Source organism: Schistocerca nitens, chromosome 2 (assembly GCF_023898315.1).
Source record: "Schistocerca nitens isolate TAMUIC-IGC-003100 chromosome 2, iqSchNite1.1, whole genome shotgun sequence".
NCBI classification, from domain to species: Eukaryota; Metazoa; Arthropoda; class Insecta; order Orthoptera; family Acrididae; genus Schistocerca; species Schistocerca nitens.
In genome coordinates, this window is record NC_064615.1 from 770,870,153 (window position 1) to 770,895,867 (window position 25,715).

At 40.1% G+C, this 25,715-nt stretch overlaps 1 protein-coding gene across 11 annotated transcripts in view; it reads right to left on the reverse strand.

The window, feature by feature from the left end:
- Positions 1 to 25,715, reverse strand: part of LOC126237017 (serologically defined colon cancer antigen 8 homolog) — a 214,136-nt gene that overhangs the window by 19,699 nt on the left and 168,722 nt on the right. For 4 of the 11 annotated variants that reach the window (XR_007545021.1, XR_007545020.1, XM_049946751.1 and 1 more), the window contains one exon: positions 18,557 to 18,660. The exons of the other annotated variants lie outside the window; for them this stretch is intronic. Coding sequence is in view for 2 of the 4 variants with exons in the window: in XM_049946751.1 (XP_049802708.1) it covers positions 18,557 to 18,660 (104 nt within the window). In the remaining 2 variants the exon portion in view is untranslated. Of the gene's footprint in view, positions 1 to 18,556; positions 18,661 to 25,715 lie in introns of those variants that run through there. 11 annotated transcript variants of the gene reach the window in all.

Consider the following 25,715-nt stretch of genomic DNA (forward strand, 5'->3'; position numbering starts at 1 on the left):
AGTAACTTGCCAGCAGCCATAAAAAGCTTAACACCCAATGAAATTCAGTTTAAGAGAAGCCTAAAGGATTTACTGGTGGCCAACTCCTACTCCATTGATGAATTTCTCAGTAAAACCAAATGATTAATAGAGGGAAACATTCCACGTGAGAAAAATATATCTAAAAACAAAGATGATGTGACTTACCAAACGAAAGTGCTGGCAGGTTGATAGACACACAAACAAACACAAACATACACACAAAATTCAAGCTTTCGCAACAAACTGTTGCCTCATCAGGAAAGAGGGAAGGAGAGGGAAAGACGAGCAGGATGTGGGTTTTAAGGGAGAGGGTAAGGAGTCATTCCAATCCCGGGAGCGGAAAGACTTACCTTAGGGGGGAAAAAGGACGGGTATACACTCGCACACACACACACATATCCATCCACACATATACAGACACAAACAGACATATTTAAAGACAAAGAGTTTGGGCAGAGATGTCAGTCGAGGTGGAAGTGCAGAGGCAAAGATGTTGTTGAATGACAGGTGAGGTATGAGTGGCGGCAACTTGAAATTAGCGGAGATTGAGGCCTGGTGGGTAACGGGAAGAGAGGATATATTGAAGAGCAAGTTCCCATCTCCGGAGTTCGGATAGGGTGGTGTTGGTGGGAAGTATCCAGATAACCCGGACGGTGTAACACTGTGCCAAGATGTGCTGGCCGTGCACCAAGGCATGTTTAGCCACAGGGTGATCCTCATTACCAACAAACACTGTCTGCCTGTGTCCATTCATGCGAATGGACAGTTTGTTGCTGGTCATTCCCACATAGAATGCATCACAGTGTAGGCAGCTCAGTTGGTAAATCACGTGGGTGCTTTCACACGTGGCTCAAACCTCAACCTGCTCCCATTGCACACAAACCCAGTCTCTCCCATTTACTCAATCTCCCACTTCCAGCTCCACTCCCTCCAAAAGGGCTGAAGGTGAGGCCTTTGGATAGGACAGGTTTCGGATTGGGAGAGAGGTTTGGAGGAAAGGTTAACTACTGAATTAGGGTGTTGTGGTTCCAGATTGTGTTGATTGGAATTTTGAGGTTTTGGAGGGAGTGGAGCTGGAAGTGGGAGATTGAGTAAATGGGAGAGACTGGGTTTGTGTGCAATGGGAGCAGGTTGAGGTTTGAGCCACGTGTGAAAGCACCCACGTGATTTACCAACTGAGCCGCCTACACTGTGATGCATTCTATGTGGGAATGACCAGCAACAAACTGTCCATTCGCATGAATGGACACAGGCAGACAGTGTTTGTTGGTAATGAGGATCACCCTGTGGCTAAACATGCCTTGGTGCATGGCCAACACATCTTGGCACAGTGTTACACCATCCGGGTTATCTGGATACTTCCCACCAACACCAACCTATCCGAACTCCGGAGATGGGAACTTGCTCTTCAATATATCCTCTCTTCCCGTTACCCACCAGGCCTCAATCTCCGCTAATTTCAAGTTGCCGCCACTCATACCTCACCTGTCATTCAACAACATCTTTGCCTCTGCACTTCCGCCTCGACTGACATCTCTGCCCAAACTCTTTGTCTTTAAATATGTCTGCTTGTGTCTGTCTATGTGTGGATGGATATGTGTGTGTGTGCGAGTGTATACCCGTCCTTTTTTCCCCCTAAGGTAAGTCTTTCCGCTCCCGGGATTGGAATGACTCCTTACCCTCTCCCTTAAAACCCACATCCTTTCGTCTTTCCCTCTCCTTCCCTCTTTCTTGATGAGGCAACAGTTTGTTGCGAAAGCTTGAATTTTGTGTGTCTTTCGACCTGCCAGTGCTTTCGTTTGGTGTATATATATATATATATATAGAGAGAGGGAAACATTCCACGTGGAGTGTATACCTGTCCTTTTTTCCCCCTAAGGTAAGTCTTTCCACTCCCGGGATTGGAATGACTCCTTACCCTCTCCCTTAAAACCCACATCCTTTCGTCTTTCCCTCTCCTTCCCCTCTTTCCTGATGAGGCAACAGTTTGTTGCGAAAGCTTAAAGCTTGAATTTTGTGTGTGTGTTTGTGTTTCTTTGTGTGTCTATCGACCTGCCAGCACTTTCGTTCAGTAAGTCACATCATCTTAAAGCGCTGGCAGGTCGAAAGACACACAAACAAACACAAACATACGCATATATCTATAGAAAACATTCCACGTGGGAAAAAATATATCTAAAAACAAAGATGATGTGACTTACCAAACGAAAGTGCTGGCACGTCGATAGACACACACACACACACACACACACACACACACACACACACACAAAAAAAAATTCAAGCTTTCGCAACAAACTGTTGCCTCATCAGGAAAGAGGGAAGGAGAGGGAAAGACGAAAGTATGTGGGTTTTAAGGGAGAGGGTAAGGAGCCATTCCAATCCCAAACCAAAGCGCTGGCAGGTCGAAAGACACACAAACAAACACAAACATACACATATATCTATAGAAAATATTCCACGTGGGAAAAAATATATCTAAAAACAAAGATGATGTGACTTACCAAACGAAAGCACTGGCACGTCGATAGACACACAAACAAACAAACAAACACACACACACACACACACACACACACACACACACACAAAAACCCACACAAAATTCAAGCTTTCGCAACAAACTGTTGCCTCATCAGGAAAGAGGGAAGGAGAGGGAAAGACGAAAGGATGTGGGTTTTAAGGGAGAGGGTAAGGAGTCATTCCAATCCCGGGAGCGGAAAGACTTACCTTAGGGGGAAAAAAGGACGGGTATACACTCGCACGCACACACATATCCATCCGCACATACACAGACACAAGCAGACATTTGTAAAGGCAAATTTGCCTGCGTGGCTGCCTCAACGCACATTTTATTTCGGCGGACTAATATCCGTTCTTCATTAGTGCATTGTGGAGAGTTCCATCTCAGTGTCGAGCAACTCAGGTTCACAAATATTTCTAGCTCCGTCCACTAACGTCTTGATAACACCCCGCTTCTGTTGTGGGTGGTGGTTCGAATCCCGGTGCAAACAACAGTCCGTGTGCATAGGTTTGCGGTATACTGAGTGGCCCAAACTACCATTTTCGTTTCTAAAAACAAGCACATCGAGGAAATGTAATTTGCTGTCTACCTCCTCCTCCATTGTAAACCGAATTCTCGAGTTTATACTGTTCAGATGTTCGTGGAACCGGCTTAGTTCCGCTTTACCATGTCTCCACAGCACAAACGTGTCATTCACGTATCGGAACCATACATTTGGTTTTTTGCTGGCAGTACCTAAGGCCTGTTCTTTGAATTTCTCCATAAAGAAGTTTGCAATTGTGGGACTTATGGGGCTTCCCATAGCCAAGCCATCTGTTTGCTCATAAAACTGTTCATTCCACTTGAAGTATGTGGTCGTCAAACAACACTTAAACAGTTCTGAAATATCGGCAGGAAAAATTCGATCCAGCTGTTTCAATACATCATTAAGTGGAACCATGGTAAACAGCGATACCACATCGAAGCTGACCAATATGTCCTCCGGCTGGACCACTATGCCATTCAATCTGCTGATGAAATGTGTCGAATTCTTTATATAAGAGTCCGAACGTTTTCAAAACATGTGACGTCACGCCGCGGCGCGGAAGTGCGCGGACACGGAATTTAGTGGCAGTCAGTAGCGAGCCAGTGGGTGTGTTGGACCTTCCATCAAGCTACGGACCCCCTTGAAGATGCCTCCCGCAGTCGGAGACGAAACGTTGGCTGAATTCATCAACCGACCACGGCATTACCAGCATACTCAGGTTTATTTTTGTAAATTGAGTAGGACATTTGACATCTAGAGGATCTAGTTGCTGGTAGTTTCTGAATGGGAAATGGAGGAAGGATATTGGTGACTGCAGAAGTTTATCATAGCAGGGGATCAGAGCCAGTTTTTGTGGTCTGTAGTCATGAAGCTGGTGGTGTCTGTTCTGCAGGGTCAACGGATATCACTATCTTTCAGCCTGCCAGTAAAGTATGGCCAGGGTAGAGATTGTGGGGTGGGGAGAAAGGGAATCTGGCTTTGGAATATGTCTTCCACTCTTTTTAGGCTATGATCTTCCAATAGCTCTTCCTCTTTTCCTTTCTTACTGCCTTTTACACAGAGGGACCACACAATGCAAAGTGTTATTGTGTATTCTTCGTATTCAGCCATTTACAGTGGGATTATATTGTACCAGTCATACCATAACTTACCTTGAAAACATCTGACACATGGTCAAAGGGCCCTTGTGAGACTGTATCCACAGGGACTGTAAAACCATAATCTACGATAGATTATATTAAATATGCTGTATTTTCCAGAATGAGATTTTCACTCTGCAGCGGAGTGTGCGCTGATATGAAACTTCCTGGCAGATTAAAACTGTGTGCCCGACCGAGACTCGAAACTCGGGACCTTTGCCTTTCGCGGGTAAGTGCTCTACCATCTGAGCTACCGAAGCATGACTCACGCCCGGTCTCACAGCTTCACTTCTGCCAGTATCGCGTCTCCGCAGCCAGTATCGCGTCTCCGCAGAAGTGAAGCTGTGAGACCGGGCATGAGTCGTGCTTCGGTACCTCAGATGGTAGAGCGCTTGCCCGCGAAAGGCAAAGGTCCAGAGTTCGAGTCTCGGTCGGGCACACAGTTTTAATCCGCCAGGAAGTTTCATATCAGCACACACTCCGCTGCAGAGTGAAAATCTCATTCTGGAAACATCCCCCAGGCTGTGGCTAAGCCATGTCTCCGCAGTATCCTTTCTTTCAGGAGTGCTAGTTCTGCAAGTTTTGCAGGAGAGCTTCTGTAAAGTTTGGAATGTAGGAGATGCGATACTGGCAGAAGTGAAGCTGTGAGACTGGGCGTGAGTCGTGCTTCGGTAGCTCAGATGGTAGAGCGCTTGCCCGCGAAAGGCAAAGGTTCTGAGTTCGAGTCTCAATCGGGCACACAGTTTTAATCTGCCAGGAAGTTTCATGCTGTATTTTAATGGAAAAAAGAGAAATTTAATTTTTCACAATGGAAACTCCACGTTGGAATGTTAACAACGCAAGTGAAAGATGGATTGCTACTTACCACAAAGATGACACATTAAGTTGCAAACGGACACAATTACGAGACATTTACACATTATCTTTTGGCCACGGCTTTCATACGAAAAAGAACGAGAAACATACACCATTCATTCACACAAGCAAGCACACGTGAAGTGCACATGACCACCAACTCCAGCAGCTCACACCAGAAAGCAACTCTTACGAAGGCTCTGGCTGAAAGCTTGTGTGTAATAAGTGTCTTTTGATTGTGGCTGTCAGCACCTTAATGTGTCATCTTTATGGCAAGTAAAAATTTAATTTCTTATTATATAAGGAAACTGTTAAATATCTGTAAAAAATAGAAAGTTTTTTTTTGTTACGATTGTTTGAGAAAACTTATTGCCTCGATTTTATACATAATGGTTATAGGAACATTCATTTGCTGGACTGTAACCTGCACTTTACTGTGATGTAGAAAGATAAGGGGTGATAGGGAAGATAGAAAAGAAGGAGAAAAGAAAACTCAGTAACAGCTCACAGAGAGCTGGCTTAATGTCTGACTAAAGATGTGTGTGTAATTAGATTGTTTCTTAGGGTGTACGATGGGGCTTTAATAGAAACTGCAGGTGACCAACATGATTGAACAATAAGAGCTATAAACTGGAAAGGCACACAAAGTGCAGATGGAGGCAGAGTAAGGGTAACAGAAAAATGTGAGATAAGGAGGAGATATTGTAAAAAATCTCAGTTATCAAAGATATAAAAAACAATAATAACAAATACACAAGGGGAAGAGAAAACTATCGCACAAGATAACTGACGAAAGGACATAGAGGCAAATGAAGTGTATGGCAATGTCAGCTGAACAGCTATAGAAAAGTATGTAATGAATGAATAGGTCCCATTTGAGTTTATCTGTACTTGTTATTTAAGGTGGAGTGCAGGGCTGGGGCAGAGAGAAATATACATTATCACATAATGTTCCTATTTTTATATTCCAGAGAATGCTTTTACCTGTAATATTTGGTATTTATAGAGTAGAAAGCCTTACTAAATGTTTACCAATGCCAAAATAATTTGTAGAACAGTTGATGGATATACGGTACAATGTCACAGGGCACCACCCCTTTGATTGTGTATGCCTTTCCCATGTGGAATACATGATAAAAGAGCTGGTTTATAGGCCAAGCCTAGCACAAGGCCAAGGTAAAAGTTTCTCACCTGACTTGTGAAACTACTTTTTGGGTAAAAAAATTGCATGTTGGGAATGAGTAGATTCCCTCTTACGTGCAGTTCTGAAAGTTCTCCAAAATAACCACCTACTGAAATTCCTGCCAGATTAAAGCTGTGTGCTGGACTGAGACTCAAATTCGGGACCTTTGCCTTTCACAGGCAAGGTACTGGCAGAATTGAAGGTGTGAGGATGGGTTGTGAGTCATGCTTGGGTAGCTCAGTTGGTAAGGCACTTGCCCATGAAAGCAAAAGATTCCGAGTTCGAGTCTCGGTCCAGCATACAGTTTTAATCTGCCAGGAAGTTCCACATCAGTGCACACTCCCCTTCACAGTGAAAATCTCATTCTGGAGATATCCATCTATTGTTGTCACAAAATCTTCATTAGACTTTTCAACCGCAGTGGAAATAAATATAAATTACAAGATGCCTATTTTGAGAATAGTCTATTTGTTCTACTATTTATTTTTCAAATTCATCAATTCTCTGACTGCCAAGTTTATTCGTGAGCATATGCACTGTCCTGATGAAAGACGATTTGTTACCCCTTTTGCAATGCATGTTCCTTCTCATATATTTTTCAATATGTTTGTTCTGGAAGACTTTTCTAAGATTTTCCAGTTATTGTTTGATACTTTGCAAGTTAATAAATAAGAAGAACCCCTTTGCATACCAAGAAACACTGGCCATAATCACTGACAGACACAATCAGTTTCACTATTTTTGATGCAGGACCCCTATCTTCCACCCATTGTTTTCACTGTTGTTTTGTTTCTGGGGTCAAGTATTGGATACACATTTTCATCCATAGTAGCAAATTTGTGCATAATATCAGTTGGCTTCTTTTTAAACTTTTCCAACAACACTTACGAAATTTGTTTTTGAATTTCCTTTTGGTCAGCATTCAACATTTTCTGCATTCATGTGACACATTTTCTCACTGTAAATTTTTTCATGTAAAATGCATCCTAACTTTCTTCTGTGTGGAGCAGCCATGGCTGAATTCAACTATCTATTAACAGAAAAAGAAGGACCTGGCTCCTTATATGTCTCAAAGCTTCCCTGAATACATTTCCATTGGTAATAAACCACACCATAACAAAATTATAGATAGATATATCCATTTAAACGAAAAGCACACAACACTACAACTTCAGACTAACCATAAAACAAAACTATCCCATAGCTCATGCTGACAATTGAATTATGGTGCTGCACAACATGCACCAACATAAAAGCAACACAGTATTTACACCCACGCCTATACCACACGTTGACCTTGTATTTTTCAGAGAAGCGAGCTCCAAGCCATATTCCAATTCAGTCAGCTCATCAACTGTAAACTTATGATAGTTTCTTCTCCACTTCCTGTCCTGTTTTTTTTTCTTCTTCTTTTCAGTTTTTATGCTTTTACTCACTGTCGACCTTCATTTATTATTTTACTGGCTTACTTTATTTTTGCTGTTCCAAAAGTAATTAGTTAAGAAGAAAAAAAATATAATTTTTTTCAAACTGGAATCTAATGTTTTTCAGCTGCTGTTGTTGTTGTTTTGTAGTCATTGTGGTCTTCAGTCCAAAGACTGCAGCTCTCCATTCTTCTCTGTCCTGTGCAAGCCTCTTCATCTCTGAATAACTACTGCAACATGCAGCCTTATGAAATTGCTTACTGTATTCATCTCTTGGTCTCCCTCTACGATTTTTACACCGCCACACTTCCCTCCAGAACTAAATTGGTGACCCTTTGACATCTCAGAATTTGTCCTAACAACCAATTCCTTCTAGTCAGATTGTGCCACAAGTTTCTCTTCTCTCCTCTCATTACTTTCCCAATAGCTATGTGATCTACCCATCTAACCTTCAGTATTCTTCTCCAGCACCACATTTCAAAAGCTTCTACTCTCTTCTTGTCTAAGCAGTTTATCATCCATGTTTCACTTCCATGCATGGCTACACTCCATACAAATACTTTCAGAAAAGACCTCCTGACACTTAAATCTGTACTCAGTGTTAACGAATTTCCCTTCTTCAGAAAAGCTTTTCTTGCTACTCCCATCTACATTTTATATCCTCTCTACTTCATCCATCATCAGTTATTTTGCTGCCCAAATAGCAAAACTTGTCCACTACTTTCCCTCAGCATAAACTGATTTAATTACACTACATTCCATTATCCTCGTTTTGCTTTTGTTGATGTTCAACTTATATCCTCCTTTCAAGACACTGTCTATTCCATTCACCTGCTTTTGCAAGTCATTTGCTGTCTCTGACAGAATTAAAATGTCATTGGCAAAACCTCAAAGTTTTTATTTCTTCTCCAAGGACTTTAATTCCTACTCCATTTTTTTCTTTTATTTCCTTTACTGCTTGTTCAGTGTACAAGTTGAATAACATTGGGGATAGGCTACAACCCTGTCTCATTCCCTTCTCAACCACTGCTTCCCTTTCACACCCCTTGACTCTGTCTGTATATGTACAAATTGTAAATAGCCTTTTGCTCCCTGTATTTTATCTCTGCCACCTCCAGAATTTCAATGAGAGTACTCCTATTAACAGTGTCAAAAGCTTTCTCTAAGTCCATAAATGATGTACGTTTGCCTTTCCTTAATCTGTCTTCTTAGATAAGTCATAGGGTCAGTATTGCCTTGCGCATTCCTACATTTCTCCAGAATCCAAACTGATCTTCCCCAAGGTCGGCTTCTACCATTCTTCCAGTCTTCTGTAAAGAATTCATGTTAGTATTTTGCAAAAATGACTTATTAAACTGATAGTTCAGTAATTTTCACACCTGTCAGCATTTGCTTTCTTTGAAATTGACATTCTTATATTCTTCTTGAAGTCTGAGGATATTTTGCCTGTCTTACACATCCTGCTCATCAGACGGAGGAGTTTTGTCATGTCTGGTTCTCTCAAGGCTATCAGTAGTTCTAATGGAATGTTGTCTACTCCTGGTGCCTTGATTTGACTTAGGTCTTTCAGTGCTCCGTTAAATTCTTCACTGAACATTTTATCTCCTATCCCACTTTCATCTACGTCCTCTTCAATTTCTATAACATCACTCTCAAGTACATCTCACTTGTACAGACCCTCTATATACTCCTTACCCTTTCAGCATTCCCTTCTTTACTTAGGGCTGGTTTTCCATCTGAGCTCTTGATATTCATAAACATGGTTCTCTTTTCTTCAAAGGTTTGTTTCACTTCCCCTAGCGATATATGCCTTATAAATCCTTACATTTGTCTTCTAGCCATTCCTGCTTAGCCATTATGCACTTCCTATCAATCTCATTTTATAGACGTTTGTATCCCCCTTCTCCTGCTTCATTTACTGCATTTTTATACTTTTGCGTATCATGAATTAAAGCCAGTATCTTTTCTGTTACCCACGGGTTTCTATCCATTCTTCTTCTACTACTGTATTCCTTTCCCCTGTTCTTGTCAATTGATCCTTAATGCTCCCTCTGAAACTCTCTACAACCTCTGGTTCTTTCAGTTTATCCAAATCCCACCTCCTTAAATTCCTAATTTTTTCCAATTTCTTCAGTTTCAATCTACAGTTCATAACCAATAAATTGTGGTCAGAGTTCACCTCTGCCCCTGGAAATGTCTTACAATTTAAAATCTGGTTCCAGAATCTCTGTTTTACCTTTATATAATCACAGAAGCCTTCCAGTGTCTCCAGGTCTCTTCCACATATACAACCATCTTTCTTGATTCTTAAAGTAACTAATAGTGATGATTAAATTATGCTTTGTGCAAAATTCTACCAGGTGGCTTCCTCTTTCATTCCTTTCACCCACCAACTGTTCTTCCTTCTCTTCCTTTTCCTGCTATCAAATACCAGTCCTGCATTACTATTAAATTTTCGTCTCCTTTAACTTTCTGAATAATTCCTTTAATATCATCATACATTTCTCAATCTCTTCTCATCTACAGAATTGGTTGGCATATAAACTTGTACTACTATGGTGGGTGTGGGCTTCTTGTCTATCTGGGCTACAATAATGCATTCATTATGCAGTTAATAACAGCTTATCCACATTCCTTTTCTCTTATTCATTATTAAACCTACCACCATCTGATTTTGTACTTATAACATTTTATTCACTTGACAAGAAGTCCTGTTCCTCCTACAAATGAACTTCACTAGCTCCCACTATATCTAACTTTAACCTATCCATTACACTTTTTAAATGTTCTAACCTACCTACCTGATTAAGCGATTTGATATTCCACATGCTCTGACACGTAGAACACCAGTTTTGTTTCTCTTGATAACGATGTCCTCCTGAGTACTCCCCCCCCCCTTACCCCCAGAGATCAGAGATTCGAACGGGTGACTGTTTTACCCCAGAATATTTTACCCAAGACGAGGCTATCATCCAGTACATACAGTAAGCTGCACGCCTTCGGGAAAAATTATGGCTGTTGTTTCCCCTTGCTTTCAGCCATTCACAGTACCAGCACAGCACAGCCATTTTGGCTGACGTTACAAAGCCAGATCAGTCAATCATCTAGACCATAGCCCCTTCAGCTACTGAAAAAGCTGCTGCCCTCTTCAGGAACCACATGTTTGTCTGCCCTCTCAACAGATGCCCCTCATTGTGGCTGTACCTATGGTATGGCTGTCTGTATCACTGAGGCAAGGAAGCCTCCCCACCATTGTCAAGGTCCACAGTTCATTAGTGTGTGTGTGTGTGTGTGGGGGGGGGGGGGGTTAGCTACGGAATTATTTTAATGATTCCTTAAAAACATTTTGTCCCTGCTGATTAAGTTTGGATGTTTTTCCCTCTGTCAACTATTCATTTTTATTTTAACTTTTCCCAATTTCTTTCACAGCATACTATGTCATGGAGGCCATGCAATGTAACCTTTTTCTGCCTATGTCCAAAAATTATTGTTGGGGGAAGAACCTATATTTTCCAATGTTTGGTGTTGTGTGACTTATACCTGTTAGATTTCCATATTGTTGCAATGAATTGATTCCTCTGTTTTGATAAGGAACTTAGCTTTCAAAGTACAGGGTTAACATTAATAAAACCGACGAACTGCAGGGCCAGATCCGTGACTGAAAATGATGAAAAAAGGTCCTCTCCCAGAACACAGTACATAGCTGCATCGCATCAACATCACAACAGGTGTTCAAACTGGCCTCCATGGGATTGCAGATGATAGGGGTAGTAGCGGGAGTCATGTAAGATACACATAATTGTACTTTGGCTAACACCTTGTTGGCGAGCCACTTGCCTGGAGCTTTGTCTCAATAGCCTATGGAACCCGGTCCTCCAAATCTGGTGAAAACACAGTCCACCGTCTTCCTGCACATTCATCTGTCTGAAAGGACCCATGATTACACAAGTGCCCAAAAAGGGCTTGAAATGTAGTGTGATGTGGTTGGTGTCTGTGGGGGCAGTTGTTTTGGTATAACCATGTTGTCTCTCAACAGTTTCCAATTGCTTGGCTGTACACGAATACCATCTGCTTGTTCCTGGCTTACAGTAGACTGCATCAATGACACAGCCCCCAAAACACTTGGTCAGAGGAGTTGCCGTTCGTCAGTGCCGTTTACTGTGGCAACGATGTATTCCGGGTACATGTTCATAGCACCTTTCTTCCTCCATTTCCAGTCAGGAAACCGTACCTGCAGGTTGCTGGTTTCATTAACGTTCACCTTGTATGATGATTTACATAGACTATTCTGGTTGTGAAAGATAGAGGAATGTGAATGGGCCTTATAATATTTAGATGCTCCTGATTTAGAAATCCCATGTACAGCAAGGGCACCTGCAGCAGGAAACCGCCAATATTGCATGCCAGTCATGTGAACTTCTATAGCAGGAAAATGTAAGGCCACCTAGTGGCATACACTCTCAGTCGCTGTTATCCAACTTTGTCTCTACAAGAGAACTATGACCACTGCCGCTGTTCACCTGGACCATCTTAGCCTTGTGTTGGACAGTGGTTTGGCTGATGAGTGTATGGTTCCACACAAGAATTAAGTGGAACTCGGGTGCTGATGACTGTGCAGTTGAGTGTCCCACAAACTGAACACCATCATCATCTTAAGTGGAATTGTGTTTAATAATTTTCATACGTGCATATAATGAAGCGGCAATGCTTGGATTTTTTTTAATTTCTATTGGGAACTACTGTTTACACTATTTCTATCAAGAACTGTTATTATTTCATTCCATGGACTAATAAGGCTGTTTTCATCTGTTGTTACAGGAAGTTTATTTGTGTTCAATAAATGGTGTTGGGGAAGTACATAAAAAATGCTTCACATTACACATTCAAGCAAGTTATATCAAATGTCTGGATCATCAACAGACATCTTTGCTGTCTACGAATCCATAGTTATATTATTTGATTCAAAAGTTAGTCCTGTTGTCAGATTGTGTTACTGCTGTCAGACATATTCTCCTTATTCAACCATTTTTCCAACAATCTGTTAGTCCTCAAGTGGGGATCGATTTTTATCCCTTAACTTGTGTACACAATATTTTTTCTAAACCTTCACAAGGAAAAATCTTTTCTAATGTGGAGTCATATTTACAGCAGCCTCTTGACAAAGACTCAAGGGAAATTTTAGTCATATATACACCATTTAAACAGCATCAACATAACAGATTGCCTTTGGGCATGGCTGGTGGCCCTACCATATTTCAGAGGTTTCTTGTACACACTACTACAGGGATTTGGTGATGTGTGAATTATATAATGGCACTCTGGCCACTGGTAGCATGAGAGAAGATAACAAATTGTGTCGTATTGTGGTGCCACCCTCCCTACAACTTCATTTAACTTCTACATCAATCCCACTGTGGGATTTTCAGGATGAAGCAAATGGCAAGCTGCTACATCTACTGGTCTCATACGCACAATGATGATACATGCATGGTTTGATAGTGTACATTTGTCAGGAGCACCAGCCAGCTCCACTCTGGTTGTTTTCTCTGTGGTCTGTGCCAATGCAGTCTCGGAACCGCACACATTCTCACTTTGCATGCCCTTCCAAAGGGGGTTCATGTGGTTAATCATCAAGGACTCCTCCTTCCACTTCCCATACGCCAGCTACCTCCTGCAGACAACAATGGCAGCCACAATGGAAGTGCTGGAACATATCTTTTCAATAGGGAGTGCACCCTGCATGCTGGTGACTGACGACTGTCTCCAGTTCATGGCAAGTGATATCAAATGTTTTGCATCCACAATAAAATTAAACACCTCAAAACACCCCATTCTATTCAACCTCATACGGGCTGGCGGAATGGTTTGCTCATACATTTAAAATCCCAAATGTTAAAGCGCTTAGCGTCAACTGAATGGGCTTCATCACCAAATGCTTTCCTAGCTTATTACAAGTCCACGGCTATAAATGGTCGAAACCAGGTGGAGCTGTTTTATGGGTGCCCTTACAGGATGCATCTGGATCTCTGGTTACCACTCCTGGAACACAAAGCAGATGCAGACACACCACTCCACCAACATGACATCTGCCAATTCCTGGTCGCTTGCACCACGTCATGCTCCCTGGCACCAGCCGGAAGATACTAGCCCTACGTGCCAGTTCAAAGGTTGACCAATTTTGTAAGCCCAATGGAAATGGAACTGCTTACGTCCAGTGATGGCACCTGTTGTGGGAAAGCCGTCGATATCGCAGGTTGGTCACGTGAACTTCTGTAGCAGGCAAATGTAGGACAGCTCAGCAGTCTATTAGCTCACAGATCCTTTTATCCAAGTTTCTCTCTAAAAATGAATTACAGCCAATGCCGCTCTCTTATCTGGATTGAATTAGCCTCGTGTCGGACAGCGCTTTGGCTGACGAGAGAGTGGGTTTTGCTTCCACAAGACTTAATCAGAACTGTGTTTAATATTGCAATTTTCATTATGAATGCATAATGAAGTGTAGTGCTTGGACTTATATCATGACATCGTAACCAGAATCAAGCCCAAATCCCAAAGCAGGGTCATCAATGAAGTACAATACTTGGCATTGAAAGCACATTTACTATGAATATCAGCATACAGCCAGAACTTCTGGAAGGAGAATACTGCATTTAGACCAATATCGAGTATTCCACAATATAGAAACATAAGAAATTTTGAGAACTTTCCAGAAATAATAAATGCTAAATAACAAATAATTGCCCATGGTCAGGTTTGAACTGGTGACACACAGCACACCAGCCAGTGACATTAACTGCCACCACACTGCATGCACCATAGCTTGTGACTTTGCTTCCCCTATGGGAAAACATTGCCCGCTGTTTCAGAAGTTCCCAACAGACTGACACAAGCACCCTGGATCTAGATCTTGTGAATGGTAGTGCTGATGGATCCTTGCATTTTGGTTGTTTTGTCACATTTTCTTCAACGTGATGACATGATGATCAATGAAGGTAGCCCTTCCCGTCAAAGCTACATTGAACAGGTCTTCCATTCCTTTGAACTAGAACTGTTCCTCTGAACTACAATCTCCCATCACTGATCTGTGCCTCAGGATTCTAGTATGGCTTCATACAGAGGGTATGGAAGATGTCTAGATGCTTTTGTATTCTGTGTGAGAGGTCATTATACTCAACTAAATATGCGATGTCTGACACACAATGAAGAATACAATGGAGTCCAAAGGAGTGTCTTAGTATATTTCCAACTACCTCATTGTTTGTACATACATAAAAATTTACACCAAGTTTCCTGGGCTGGTGCTTGGCATTTTGTGCTCTTGGTCTTTCTCTTGGGTGAGCCAACTGTCTTGCTTCTTTGTCTTGGTCATGAGGTGTTTCAAGTTGTCATCCTGTTCAACAGCAAGGTCATTTAATGCAGTCATGACTGAGATTTCACCCATGCTGCTGTGTTCCATCACAGGTTTCCCTGAAAGGCAGTCAGTGTTCTTGTGTTTCTGTACATCTTTGCCTACAACTGTGACATCATATTCCTGAAGCCTCAGTGATGATCTTGCCATTCAACTTGATGAATCCTTCAAGTTAGTTAACCAGTATAGAGAATGGTGATCTGTTACAATGGTGAATTGTTTATCAAATAAATATGGTCAGAACTTGTTGATGGCCGAGACAACTGCAAGGCATTCTTTCTTGGTTGTAGAGTTATTCCTCCCTAACTTGAAGAATACTCAGGAAGCATAAGCTTATCATCTTTTCAGCATCTTCTCAAATGCGCAGTAGAACTGCACCTATCCCATAACTGCTAGTGACAGTGTGGAGTTCTGTCTTGGCAACCTCATCATACAATGCTAGGACTGGAGACGATACTAGTATCTTTCATGCATCTTGTTGCAAGTAAATTTGGTATCTTCCTACAGTAATTCTTGCAAAGGGATGTGCCTGGATACTGGAGTCCTTTATGAATGGCCAATAGTATGAGCATATTTCCAGGAAATTTCACATCGCAAATATGTGAAGGAGTCAGAAAATCTGTGATGTTCATATTTTCTCTGGATCATGATGGACTCTACCGTTATTCACTTGGTGCCGCAAGAATTTATTTCTTTGAAAAGGTATTTTTTTCAATTCAGGTGGAGGCCTGCAGTCTGAAAACACTTCAATACAGTTGTCAGGTGGCTTAAATGTTATTCAAACGTCTTTGAAAAAATGACTGTCATACAGATATCGAAGACACACCTTACATTTGAGGTATCCAAGCGCATTGTTCATCATATACTCCAAGGTGGCTGGAGTGTTACAGAGTCCAAATGGCATAACTTTGAACTCATAGATATTGGCAGAAGTTATGAATGCAGTCTTTTCCAGGTGAGTGTCATCAACTTTGATTTGCCAGTAGCCCAGCTAAATGTCCATAGCTGAGAAATACTTTGCTCCTCTAAAGTAGTCTAGGATGTCATCAATACACAGTAATGGGTAGTAAACAACTATTTTTGTGATTTCGTTCAATAGTTAGTGATCCACACAGATACACCATGTATCATTCTTCTTCTTCGTAAGAACATCAGAAGATGACCAAGGATTCTCTACAATTTCATTAATGTCATCTTGTAGAATCTTCTCCACTTTTGTCTGAATTATCCAGGCAGTGGCACCCTACATGAGCAGTGGTTAATTTATGGATGATCCCCAGTGTTGACACAGTGTTTTACCAATGCTTGCTTGGTCTGTCTTTCTGCCACTCTGGACTAAAAAGTATTAAAAAATTGGCACTATGGCTAACAGTCACCAGTGCCTTTCCTTGGTGAGGCTGGATCCTAGTGGCAGCTCAATAGTGGCTGCCTCCCTTGCATTATCTGAGGTGGTATTAGAGAATTATTCTTCACTGATAGCATTAAGCTGCTCTTCCTGGTCTGGTTCGGCTGTCCTATGCACGAGAGAGGTGAAGTTCCCCTGGTATTCCATAACTGCCATTGGGACCAAATTCAGCAGATGGTCATATCTCTTTCACTGAAACCTTTTTTTTCTCCTCCCCACCCACCCAGCAGACTTGCTGCTTATTGTTGTTGAATATTTTCCTCAGTTCGATCTGGAATTAATCCCAGCTACTGAGATTCTCTTCATTGTTCCCGAACCAATGCTATCCTGTGCTGTCCAAGTAAAAGCACACAATTGCCAAACACATTATGTCATCCCACCTATTGTAGCTCGCAACTCGGTCAAATCCTTTCAGTCATTTAGTCGAGACCTGACTAGCATCTCTGGAAAACACTGAAGGATGCCTGTTGTGCAGATGACTTGCTGCTGTTTCAGAATCCAGTGGTTTCTTGCATATATGGACTGTGGGAATGAAGTACTGCTTGTGTTCTAGTTCCTATCTGTGCATGTGACAGCTCTTATGTAGTCCAATTGCAGCTATGGTGACAAATATATTTTGAATTACCCAGTTTCCCCACCAAACAATGTCACACTTTAACCAGAATTGAGTCCAAATTCTCAATGAGAGTCATCAATAAAAAGTACAACTATTAGTACTGAAAGCATGTTTATTACAATCACTATCATACAACCATAACAGATGTCCTGGGCGAGGAGAGCTACTATTTATACAAACATAGAATATTCCAGAATATGCACCGAGTGAGGTGGCGCAGTGGTTAGCACACTGGACTCGCATTCGGGAGGACGACGGTTCAATCCTGCGTCTGGCCATCCTGATTTAGGTTTTCCGTGATTTCCCTAAATCGCTCCAGGCAAATGCCGGGATGGTTCCTTTGAAAGGGCACGGCCAACTTCCTTCCCGAATCCGATGAGACTGATAACCTTGTTGTTTGGTCTCTTCCCCCAAACAATCCAATCCAATCAAATCCAGAATATGCAAATATTACGAACATAAGAAATTTCAAGAACGTTCCAGAAATGACAAACACTAAACAACAGCTGATTGCCGGTGGTTTAGTTTGAACCGAAGACTTGCAGCATGCCAGCTGGTGACACTGACAGCTATGCCATACTGCATGCACCACAGTTCATGGCAATATTAACTTCAATCAGGAATTATTCCTTACATTATCTGTATCAAAAACTATTACTGTTTGGTTTTGCGGAATAACAGGCAATTTTAAACCCTTGTTACAGAAATTTCAGTTGTGTTCAATACATGTTGTTGACTTTCAAGGTGGTTACACATTACAACACCAAAAAGCATATTCACTAGCCTTTCACTCACTTGGCTCTTTAAAGAGAGTGAAAATTCATACTTGTTCAGCATTTGCAACTTTGTAGTTCCCTGCAACAACTATATATTTACACATGTTCACCATATTTTATGAAACTTAAAATCTGACAATAGTGCATGACCTACAACAGAAGTATCAGTATAACAAAAAGTAAAAAAATAATTAATGGACAGTAACGTTCTTGATATAATTTTTTAAATGTATGAGCCAGACAAAGAATGAAGTGGGGAGGAGAAAATAACAGAATACTATCACATCCAGAAATAGTAAAACAAATTAAGTTTAATTTATATTTTGTTGAGAGAAATCAAAACAAAATATGTCAGACTAAGTTGGAGGCACAGGGTTGAGGGAACACTTTCTTTGCAAGACAGTTAATTGGGAGCAACAGTGACAATGAATCTATGGTCAACTGAAAGAAAATAATTTTAATTGAAATACTGTGGGCAACATCAAGCACACAATATTGTGCATCCCCACAGTTACAGAAATGAAATGTTGCCCACTTATTTAATTATTTACAGAAAGTGAAACGTTTAAATTATTATTTTGCTGCAATAATTCTAGGTACATGAAATCACAAGCCTAAGAAATATTGTCAAAACGCAGTATGAAAGCTTAAGTCAAGACATTGTATACTGTTCACTGACCTTACTAGCTTTCGGAAACACTTTAACTGATATATCTACTTTTACTTGTTCTTGTCTCTGGGAAGCAGAAATCTGTTGGCCTTCTCCAGTCTGCCCCTCAGCTCCTGATATGAAATGTGAAACTAAGTGTGGGACTGAGATACAGAATATAAAAAGTTTTCTATTTAATATGACCTGCGTTTTTTGCCAATACAAAAGTTTCATGTATTCAGAACATTTTAACATGAAGCATTTCTCTATTTTGTTAACGTATGTGATAGAAATGTTATTGGTGGGACATTACATGTATTTTATTGCATTAAAATATAAAAATTAACAGAAAATTGAAGTTTATTTGGAAAAATTCTTGCATGCACAAGCAAAAACCACCAAAGAGCTTGGCAACATGAGAAATCAATGGCTAAAATATTCTCAGTTAACTTGCTGCATCAAATTCAGATAAAATCCAAAGCTTTTGGAGACCAACTCCATCACTGTTGTCAGCAGCTAAGCCTGACAATGATGGAGGTAGTCCTCACAAACTTTGCTTTTTATCTGAATTTGATGCACCAAATTAACCATGAACTTTTTTCAGCACTCTGTCATGAAAGATTTGTAGCCATATAACAAATGACAATTTTTGGTGAATAAATTTTATCTATTTCAATAATACTAAACTAAAGTTTTCAAACAATGGAAACTCCAGGATGGAATAATAACAATGTTGGAAGAAAGATACAACAAAAAGACAACTAAGCACGTAAGCTTTCAGCCAGAAGGTCTTCTTCTGACACACACACACACACACACACACACACACACACACACACACACACACATTCATCCAGATGCAGCTCACACACACATAACCACTGTCTCTGGCTGTCAGGGCCATTTCTTGTGCTTGTCTGCAGCTCAACATCTCTGCTATATGATTTGAGTAGCAATCTATCCTTGTCATAACATTAAATTAAAGTTTTAGAATAAATAGACAGGGCTGTTGGTTATGTACCCTGTAGCTGTAAAATTAGTTTTCAGCCAAAGGAGAATATATAACTCGGACACTGTCAACAGCAGATGAAAAAAATTGCCCTCTATGCTAAAAACTACTTTAGAATATTACAGAAAAATATCAGAATTGCTCTTCATTTAAGAAATATGTTCTTATAAACTGCTGGGTTACAAAGCACATAAAATAAGCAATGGATAATTACACTGGAGAACTTAAGGATGAAAATAACTTCCATATGACATGTCAATACCAAGGAACACATCTCGATGAAACTTAGACTGTATATAAAAAGACAACTGCCACAGTACAGTACAGAATATAATTGAAAGATATATCCAATGAGACAAATTGAAATGACACTTTTACTCAAAGACAATATTTACACTGAAGTCTCTGAAATTCAGGATGGCCCCCCTAGAAATTACAAAAGGTGGGACATGATTCTTAATAGGGTGTGTGATCTCTATGGACAGAGATGCATGCTCTGCAACACACTCCCATGCTGGCCACAAGGTTGTTAAGGAGTTCTTGTGGTTGGGCATTCCATTCTTCCACCAACATGGTTGACAGATGCTGGACGGTTGACGGTGCATGCAGATGTGATTCAATATGTTTTCCCAATGCATCCCACAAGTGCTCAATAGGATTTAAGTAGGGGGCATGGGCAGGTCAGTCCATTCGCCAAATATTTTCTCATTCAAGAACTCCTCCACCTGTACTTTTCGATGCGGTCGTGCATTGTCATCCATAAAAATTAGATCAGAACCAATAAACTGCTGGCAAGATGCATATGGAGAATAAGTACAGTGTCGCAGTAACATTGACTGGAGAGTATATCATGTTCAAAGATTTGGAGGTCAGTACACCCATGCAACATTATGCCTCCCCACACCATAACACCTGGGCCATCACAACAATCATGTTCAACAATATGGGGGTGAGGACATGTAATGCACATAGAAATGACACAAGGGCTCCTAACCAACATTGTGATCAGCTTGGGAGCATGTTGCAGAGTATGCACTGCTATCTATGGTGGTCACACACCTTATGAAGAACCACGTCCAACCTTTGTAATACCCCGGGGTCCATCATGTATCATGTTGACTTCAGTGTAATTACTGTCTTTGAACAAAAGTGTCATTTCTATTTGTCTCACTGTTTATTTCTTTAAGTTACCTTCTGTAGTATACTGTAGCAGTTCTTTCTATGTTTGGTCCAAGTTTCGCATTTTTGTAGGTTCATCTTCATGCATGTGCCAATATAACATTTGAATGACTAGATACTTGTTCCAGAAAGAAAACAGTGCATATAGTTCAACTATTTCTTCCCTTCTGTCATGAGTAGCAGCTTGTACGAGGATTTACAGTGTGAGCTCACCTAAGCAAAACACTTATCACAGCTTAAGCTTTCAATGAAAGAACATGCCTGTTTTACACAATTTGCTGTCACATAGAATCTTCATATCATATTGGTATAACAACCATTCTGTAAACCCAAATCACATAGTGGTAATTATGCCTAGGAATGTCACATAATCCCTACAAAAAGAAGACAGAGAAAACTGATGTTAACTCTCTAAGTCAACTTGGACCACATGAATAATGGAAGATGGGATAGTCAAAAGGGCTTTGCGTTTTGAAGGGGAATGGCTGGACGAAAATTGTATTTGTGAGTGGGCTGCTTGATATGCTCACGTAGCTTGGTAATTTAATTCGGTACATATAAAATGATTGTTTTTCCAGCCTTTAATGTTCTTACCACTTCATCATAAATGGCACAGTTATGAAAAACTTCTATTTAGACAACCACACTGATGAATGCAATATGATGTGCAACTTCTAAACAAACGCTTCAGAGAAATGTTAAATAAAAAATGGATTTGGAAAGGATGAAATATAAAGATTTAAATTGCTTATATTCTATAAAATGGTCATAAGATGTGCAGAATAAGTCAATGTCAAACCACCAGCGACCAGTTGAATTCCAAATCTCCTGAAATCACAAGAAATTCCTAGTCTCCAGTGGCCTTGGGGTGAAGTGAAATTGTACAGTAAATTAGAAAGAGTTAAATTATAGCTGCAATGAGATTACAATAGGAGAGTGGAGAAATCTGAACTGAGAAGCCATTATACTACGTGCTTCCATGTAACAAAGCTTCTTATTATCAACTAAGTTTGGTTTTGGGTGAAATTATTTTGTTTGCCTCTACAGCACAAATATTTCAATATACATCAAATAACTAAACTAAGCAAGTATGAGAGCAGAGTTGAAAAACAGCCACAGTAAGACCAAAATGATGAACAGTATGCTGAAAAGGAACCAGTGAAAATTAGCAGTGTATTATTGGATCAATTACCAAACTAGTATTTAACTGAGAATAATGAATAAGAAAATACTGAAATCATTAAGCAGAAGTTCATTTGAGAAATGGAGTGTCATATTTGAAAGTAAATTCACAACTTGTGTAAAACAGAATCAATAAAGGGAATGCACTTTCACTTTACCTGTGGTAGTGAGAAACGGAACATCAATGCACTCATAAAATAAAGCTGCTTAATGGATAATGGAGACGAATGCTGGAAGTAACAAGAAGGGATACAAAGACACATAAATGAGTAGGAAGAAGAGTGAATTGAAAATGTCATAGTGATTACTGTGAAAAGAAGAATGTTAGGCTGAAGGTGAACCAAGGAAATTTCATGCTGGCTTTCTCATGATAAAATGACCTACATGACGACATTGTGGTAGGCAACATCAAAACAATCAAAATGTATTTAAGTACCTGAAGCTAAAATGTGCACACACACACACACACACACACACACACACACACACACACACACACACACACACACACACATGGTCTCGTGGTTCTAGGCGCGCAGTCCAGAACCGCGCGACTGCTACGGTCGCAGGTTCGAATCCTGCCTCGGGCATGGATGTGTGTGATGTCCTTAGGTTAGTTAGGTTTAACTAGTTCTAAGTTCTATGGGACTGATGACCTAAGATGTTAAGTCCCATAGTGCTCAGAGCCATTTGAACCACACACACACACACACACACACACACACACACACACACACACACACACACACACAAAACTCAACTCATGTATGCATACGTGGCCACTGTCTCTGGCTGCCAAGGCCAACCCCCCCCCCCCCCACCTCTCTCTGTGTGTGTGTGTGTTGTCGGATTCTGATGATGGCCTGTTTGACCGAAAGCTTTGTTTGGCAGTCTTTTTGATGTGCCTATCTGCGAGTCAGCATCTCTGCTAAATTATGAGTAGCAACTATTCTCTTCATAATATTGTCGTTATTCAATCCTGTTTTCCATTGCTTGAAGCTAAAACGGATATAGTTACTGTGTTTTTTTTTAATTGACTGTACATTCATACAGGAAATTTTCACAAAATTCTGTACAGTTGAATGAATTTCTGATGTACATTTATTTTTGCAGGGGAGAAAATTAGGCTGGTTGCGCATGTCATCATATTAGTATGTTTGTTCAATAGAACGAAATGTACTGAATAGCTACAGTAGAGCAAGAGATGGCACAGCCTGTGACACATGCCATTAAGTAACACTCATTAAACTATTATACAAAATTTTATGGTGTGGAAATGTACTGAATAGCTATAGAGGAAGAAATAGTACGAGCTGTGACATATCCCATTAAATAACAGTGATTGAGTTATTATACAAAATTTTATGGTATCTGAAAAAGTTGGTATATGTTTCAGATTAGATTTCTCATTATTCTTACGCTGACTGGATGTTGTTTTCCATAACTGCAGAGTCAGTTGGCATGAGGGCAACACTACTAGTATGTGGATATTTACAATAATACCGTATAAAAAAGAAATGACAGACATATTATGTCCAGTGCACTACACTAAATAATTTTCAGTGTCCTTGTAAAATATGCTGCATATGCTGTGCAGTTTCAAAATATAGTTCAACTTGATGGACATACAGACAGACATAACCTACCAATAGCATGTTACAAACTGGAATGGAACAAATGAATTCTGGACAAGAACTTCATGAACTGTGGGTAAGTTAATATAGGAGCTTATGGCATAAAGAATGTTCAGAACAATGTAATTCAGTTAGGAGATGCTTTTTACAATTTCCACAAAACATTCATCACACACCTTCTGTTAATCATCTAGTAATCACTTTCCAGATTTGATGACTCAATCTGCTTCATCTCAGCAGACAAGGGCCCTACAATAGAAGCCTCCATTATCTACTACGAATGTCCAGAGCTAGTGCCAGATATTTAATATTACCACTTACAAAATATGATTTGGTAACTCCATATTTATTAACTGCCAGATAGACAGATATTCAGTTACCATATTGTCTTCACAAATGTTCTAAGGAGTTTTATTTTCTGTTACTCTATTCTCATTTATGGACCCAAAAATACCTGCTATCCCACTATGTACCTTTAACTGGCTGAACAAACTTCATAATCAAAAGATAGAATATTTATAGTACAATATTAAAAATTGTGTTGCCATTTTACTGTTTATCATACAACTCCTCACTTCTCTCTCATCTCTTATAACCTACTGCAGATGTTCATTTCCAGCATCAGTACTTTTATATCAAATATAAAATATTTGTTCTAGTCAACTAATGAACATAATTTTAATGGTCAACTGTAGTAAATATTTAAATGTCATGCCAATGACCAATTATATCATTAGTAAAATCTCCCAAAATTGAGCATTCCATGGATGCACCTACAGAAGTTATCAATTTTCATACATGTATTGTTTGTTGCTGTTATATATTTTGGTTTCCCTAAATCACATAAGGCATATGCTCAGTAGGCTCCTTTGAAAAGGACAAGGTTGATTTCCTTTCCCATTCCGAGCTTGTGCACTATATCTAATGAGCTCATCACTGATGGGGTGTTATATCCTAATCTTGGATCCTAGACATTAAATTTTACTTTTCTTTGAAGTGTGGGCTGAACTGAGTCATATTTACTGATCAAAACTGGTTACTAGAATGAAACTATCACCAAAAAAACTTGCTTTTCCAGATGCCCAACAACTGTTATTGTGCATCCTACAGAACTAGCACTCCTTGCAAATAGGATATGATGGTGAACGAATTAGTCACAGCCTAGTGGTTATTTCCAGAATAAAACTTTCATTTTGTGGAAGGTTGTGCATGGAAATGAAACTTCCTGACAGATTATTTCTTAGATGAAAAGAATTTGGTTCTGCCGGTATCATTCATGTATGAATGAGATTTTTAACACACAATAAATCATACAGAAGGTATGTGTCCCTCAGTTTCTAGTGTCCTGTATCCAATTAGTGCTTGAACTGGTATGGGATCTTTCCAGTGTCACAGATAACTAACCACACCTATACCATAGGCTATTATTGTGATGGGGTCATGGCTCACAAAAGGGGTCTTTTCCAGCTACTAGAAAATATTTGGTAGATTACAAACATTTGTATGAAGGTAGACAACTACTCATCATACATTATCCATTCCACAGGAAAAGTGGCTGATTTCATAGCCGTGTAACTACCAACACCATCTGTGAACAGATACATGGATTAACTAGCATGGTATTTCCACTACCTTCTGTTTTCAGTTTAACAGTACTGGCATCACATACTATTCAGAATAACTGACACTTTAACAGTATCATTGGAGCAACAGGCAAACAGAAGTTTTGTTTTAAACTGGGCAAAAGTACCACAGATACTTCAGAAATGAAACACACTGTTTATGGCATTAAAGCAATGAATTGTAAAAACATTTTTAACTGGTACGCAAGACTTTGTGATAGTAGAGAGATTGTTGAAGATAATCCACATACAGGAGCACCACAGACAGTTCAAGTCAAAGAAAATGCTCAAAAAGTATCAAAAATTCTTCGGATCAATCATTGTGCATCTACCAAGTTAATTGAGGAACTCACCGGTATTCCTAAAACAACTGTGGATTGCATTCCTAACGAAAATTTGGGCAAAGAGCTGATCTGTTGTTGCTTTGTGCCCCACTTATTGACTGCAGTTTTGTGGAACTCTGCAGAAAGATCAGCTGTTAAGGATCCAGGCTTCACACCTTGCATCGTAACAGGTGACGAAATATGGTGTTTTCAGTATGAGCCACTTACAAAATGCCAAAG